This window comes from Octopus bimaculoides, chromosome 5, assembly GCF_001194135.2.
Source record: "Octopus bimaculoides isolate UCB-OBI-ISO-001 chromosome 5, ASM119413v2, whole genome shotgun sequence".
Taxonomy (NCBI): Eukaryota; Metazoa; Mollusca; class Cephalopoda; order Octopoda; family Octopodidae; genus Octopus; species Octopus bimaculoides.
Genome location: NC_068985.1, coordinates 16,874,591 through 16,880,192, shown reverse-complemented (window position 1 = coordinate 16,880,192; position 5,602 = coordinate 16,874,591). Strand labels below are relative to the sequence as shown.

The 5,602-nt window shown below is 34.0% G+C and overlaps 1 protein-coding gene across 3 annotated transcripts in view; it reads left to right on the top strand.

Moving 5' to 3' along the window:
* Positions 1–5,602, top strand: part of LOC106868377 (uncharacterized) — a 38,373-nt gene extending 32,771 nt beyond the window's left edge. For all 3 annotated transcript variants that reach the window (XM_014913605.2, XM_052968157.1, XM_052968156.1), the window contains exons 3-6: positions 26–1,336; positions 1,740–1,924; positions 4,494–4,525; positions 5,399–5,602. In XM_014913605.2, coding sequence (XP_014769091.2) covers positions 26–1,336; positions 1,740–1,924; positions 4,494–4,525; positions 5,399–5,587 — 1,717 coding nt within the window. In that variant the 3' untranslated portion in view covers positions 5,588–5,602. The remainder of the gene's footprint in view (positions 1–25; positions 1,337–1,739; positions 1,925–4,493; positions 4,526–5,398) is intronic.

The window sequence follows — 5,602 nt, the reverse complement described above, 5'->3', positions numbered from 1 at the left end:
GAACAATCTTTTTTTTTTTTTTTAGGCGAAACCAAACTGGTGAGGAATTTTGTAATGCAATTGAAAGAAACAAATGCTGCACCAACAGCAAACCAATATTTCGATCACGGTCTTTGTCAGCTGTTGAGCAGTCTAACCTCTGTCCTGATAGAGGTTCTCCTCCACATAAATCAAATTACGACTTTGGCAAAGTTGAAAACAGCTTTAAAAACTTTCATATTGGACATGTTTCTTCAGACAGCCGTCACTTTAACCAACAATGTACCCCACAGAGGAATAAGTTTAATTCTCTTTTAACTCCTGAAAATACAATGATGCAAACATTCATGTATGTGTGTCCTGAGTGTCATTCTGAAAATGCCATGCATGCCCAATATTGCACTTATTGTGGAGAATCTTTAACTGAAAGAGCTCAACCAGCTGTCTATCCTCCAGATAGTATGTATACTAACTTCAGAGATGAAGAATTCTCTTATCCTTGTGATATTAATAATGATGATAATGTATTTAATGAATCTCTCTCACATGCTAGTTCTTTCCCTAATAGCCATTTGCAGTCTTCCTCCAACTATAGAATCACTAAAGCAACTGGGAGAAGGCAGTATCAAATTCAGAAAGAGACAAGCCACTCATTTTCTCCTGGGGAACATCGTGCTTTCCATTCTGGAGCCAGTAAATCTGAATGTTATTCTGATACAGAGGTTACCCTCAAATCACCATCAACTCATAAAATATCATCCTCTTGTGAATGGGAAGATTCTTCTCAAGATAATTTAGCAACTCCAATTTTTGCAATGGATGAAGAAATGTTGAACCCTGCTGACCAGAATATTAATTCGGTATCACAGTTGAATTTGAATGATTCTATTCTTGATTGTGGGAGCTTTTCAGAAGCAGACTTAGAGTTAGTCACAGCTCAGCAACACCAACTATCAGAAGAGAATTCTGATAAACCTTCAGGCAAATACACTGGAATTAAAGGACCAAGGAAAGTGTGGAGAAAGCCTAACGCTACTGGTAGTAGTAGTATTGATGGTAGCCGCTTATTTACAGCTAATAGCAATGGAGATAACAAAGTTACTAGTAATAGTCCTGTATACCATCGTCACTGGGAAAAATCAAGTTGTGGTTCTACTTCTTACCTTAGGGAACCGAATTTTGTGTCTAATTTAACTTCACAAAAGACTAGAAATAAATCAAGTAACAGTGAGAAGTGCAAGGAAACTGAAAACAAACTTGTACCTGGTGGTAATATTTCTAACTTTACTCGTAAAGATCTGAGAAAAGTTGTACAGCAGAATGGGACGACAAAGAACCGGAAGAAAGTTCATTCCAAGTAAAAAAAAAATTTCTATTTAATTTTTCCATAAAAAAAAAAAAATTCTTGTATACTCGCATGATGTCTTTATAAAAAAAAAATGATTATTTTATTATTATAACGAGTTCTAAATTATAAAAGATAAGCTTTTAGTTTTAATCTCACTTTTTGTCTGCTGTTATAGCTAAAACTTTGAGGATTTTTTTTTTTTTAACTTGAGCCAGTTTATCAAATATTTATTATTTCTATTATAAATTATGAATTTACTTTGTTTCTAAACATCACATTTCTTTAACAGTTTTCTTTCCATTATGTATGTAATAGAAATTAATCCTAAATATAAAACAATCTTATATTTTACTATTTTTGGCTTCAAGATATTTACATTTGCTATATTGCTGTAAATGCTTATAATCTACAGGAAAGCTACTCGAGTCTTATCTTTGATGAAGGGCGGAAACCAAGATATTTCCTTGGAAGCTGAGAAATGTCTGTCAGGTGATGTGTCAATAGATGTTCCTTACTCAGAGCAAATATTACAAGAATCTTCAACAACTAGTGGATTTGAAAATAGTTCATCTTGTGTGCCAGATTTCACAAAATCAGGTAGTGTTCCTATTGAATATTTGAATAGACAAACAAAGGTTTTTAAGCTTTATTTATTTCTTTTTGTGGAAAGAGATTAACCTGATTTTTATGATCCTCTATTTGTGAACTGATTAGAGTGGTGATACAAACAATAACTTAGTATTTTCTCTGTCTGAGTAGAGACAAGTGGATTAGTTGTTAGGGGTGTTGGGCTCATGATCGTAAGATTGTGGTTTCTATTCCTGGACTGGGCAATGCATTATGTTCATGAGCAAAACACTTCATTTCACACTACTCCAGTCCCTCAGCTGGCAAAAGTGAGTTGTCCCGTGACAGACTGGTGTCCCATTCAGTGGGTAATACATATGCCACAGAAACCAGAAAACCAGCTTTATATGATTTGGGAAGGAGCTTCAGCCATTTCCTCTCTCTACCTTCATATGTTTGTAGGTATATGTGTATATGGACAGTTGTACTTGCAGCAACAAATAGTTCTTTTTCAATGATTTGTGTTACCTAGGGATTCTTGGTGGTGTGTTGTGCCCTTCAACAAGACACTTTCGTTCACTCAGCTGGCAAAAGTGATAGTACTTGTATTTCAAAGGGTCAGCCCTGTCACATTCTGTGTCACATTGAATCTTCCTATCTATGTTAAGGGTATGCATGCCTGTGCAGTGCTCAGCCATTTGCACATTAATTTCACAAGCAGGCTGTTCCATTGATTGGATCAATTGGAATCTTTATCATTGTAACTGATGGAGTGCCATTACCTAGGAAATTGCAATCATATTATTCCTGTTTCCCCTGTTGAAATGAGAGGATGTAATAGAATAAGTTTTTCCCCTCGCATAAATTTTCTGTGCATATTGTTGAAACTGAAGGTTAGATTTAACATTTCAGGAGATTTTGTTTCATCAGTTTAAGCATGCCTTAAATTTTATCTGGGTTACTGATTTATCTATTCAGAATGTCAGAATTTATCAGAGATACTAGACAAGTTGGTAAAAATTTTGTAGTTTGAAAACTCATAACTTCAAGTCAGTTTCATTACCTAAAAATCATTAGGATTAATAAATCAAAGTGACTTTAAAAATTTTCATTTTCTTTTGCCAGTATATGAAACTTCAGTCCCAACACCAACTGTAAACAATCAAGTTCCATGTTCATTTAGAGAAACTCATATTCTTCACCTAATCTTTACTAAATGTTCTTTGCCTAAACATGTCTACCATGAAGTAATGCAATATGCATTTGTCTTTAAAACCCTTTGTTTGCTGTTACTTTGCCCAAATTCCAATATGTTTTAGATAATTTGAAGAATTAATGTCACACAGTTTCTAATGCTTCTTGAATCTTAGACTTTTCATAGCTTTTGTACAGTGAGAATATTTGCAAAGACATCTTTTAATTACATCTTCAACTACTTACATAAACAGAACTTTGTCTTCGTTGCAATTCTGTTTCAAATTCATGCTTTGCCCGTTACTAAGATCAGAAACTCTAGTCTAACATTAGTGTAGGAGTGGCTGTGTGGTAAGTAGCTTGCTTACCAACCACATGGTTCCGGGTTCAGTCCCACTGCGTGGCACCTTGGGCAAGTGTCTTCTATTATAGCCTCGGGCCGACCAAAGCCTTTTGAGTGGATTTGGTAGATGGAAACTGAAAGAAGCCCATCGCATATATATGTGTGTGTGTTTGTGTGTCTGTGTTTGTCCCCCCAACATCGCTTGACAACTGATGCTGGTGTGTTTATGTCCCCGTAACTTAGCAGTTCGGCAAAAGTGACCGATAGAATAAGTACTAGGCATCCAAAGAATAAGTCCTGGAGTCGATTTGCTCGACTAAAGGTGGTGCTCCAGCATGGCCACAGTCAAAGGACTGAAACCAGTAAAAGTGTAAGAGTAAAGAGTATTTAATAAGTAAGGCCTTTATTGTGATCTCAGTTTAGTATAAGTTCCTTTCAAAAAGCATAAACATGCAAGGTACATCCCTTATGCTGTCTTATATTGCATAAAAAAAACAAAAGTGAATCCTGAATACTATCTCTCACAAAAAATCTTTATGCTCTGAACCATTGACACCCTCTATCCTTATTGTTTCTTTTGTATTTACTGTAATGGAAATTACTCTGCCGTAAATCACCTTAAACTTACTTTTCTGTCTAGATAAGAAAAAAGGCAGTGTTCTAGTTGTTCAACCAACAGAACAACCTTTCCATTGAATTATAGTGGAGTGGCTGATTTTCACAGACGCTTGTACTTTTAAAGCAAACTTGATGCTCATTCAGCTTTGTGTTTCACTGGCCTTTTGAATTACTGGTACAGTCCATCTGACAGAGTCCCACACATTTATGGAGTTTTGATTTACTGTCAGGTGACTTCTGGCCTGTATTTTTAGGATGACATTTTAGGGTAGGTGTGAGAGGCCAGATCTAGCCAGTTTAAACATAGAAGAGGTAGAATATTTGGGCCACATATGGCTTGTTTAAATTCTAAAGGGTTAAATGTTGAAGTTTTCCAATTATTATTTTTTTTTTTTTTGTTTTACATTCTCTATTTAATCTCTTGAAAATTTTCATTAATTGCAGACTCTGAGGCTAATGGCTTTCCTGAATCTGAGGTTAGTTTCAAACTTTTTTGAATAATCATTTTTATAAAAAGTTTCATTCTTCATTTTTTTTTTTTTTTTTTTTTTTTTTTTTTTTCTCTCCATACATCTTCAAGGAGGCACCATAATTGTGCAATGAAGTTACTGGAATATTTATCATACAGTCATGAGTCAAGTTTGTATTTTGCTTCAGAGCCTCAGCCTGACAGCAGATTCCATCTCTGAATTTGCAATTAGATGATTAACTGTTGGAAAATCTTGAAATTGTATAGAAAAATTTTTTACCATATTTCTTCAATAAAAACTATTATAAGAAGTGTGATACATAGTTGCTGTCTAGACCCAGGTAAACACTGAGTGGGCAAATCTATGATCAAAGGCATTTTAAGTTATAACCATCTAATCTTTAAGATAGTAGCATGCAATTTGAGGAAAATTCGACTGCTGTTTCGTGTACATTGACAATATAGAGGTTGTCATTGGCTGCAAAAAAAGAAAAGGAGCTGCTTGAAATTTTCATTCTTTCACTACATTATACCACTGAATAAAGATTCTTTTTCTATGAATCTTTATTCAGTCCTCCATCGAGACTTAAAGGTCTTTGAATTTTATATGAATTTAAGACATTAAATTTTCACCGTATTACTTGTTTATACATAATTTCTATTTTATTGTACTTCACTTTGGGAAATTGTTTACTAGATCCCATGTTGTGAAGATGATGCAAAAAAAGGTTTAATATTATTTGATTACAAAATATTAAAGCATAATTAATTAAATCATATTTATATAATTAAGAGATGAAACTAAAAGCTGTTAATTATTCCATATGGATTTCCACTTGTAACTTTATTAATTTACTATATGTTCAACATTATATTTTAGAAAGTACAATCAAGGAATTCAACCTCCCCTTGGCAACATCTACCAGATGAAATTTGGTTGCAAATATTTTCCAATCTTAGCAATCATGCTAGATTCCATTGTGCACTGGTATCAAAACGATTTAACCGTATTATTCAAGATGAATCTCTATGTAAGTTGATATTTCTTATTCTTTCTTTGCTTCTCTAAATTTACATTTCCTCA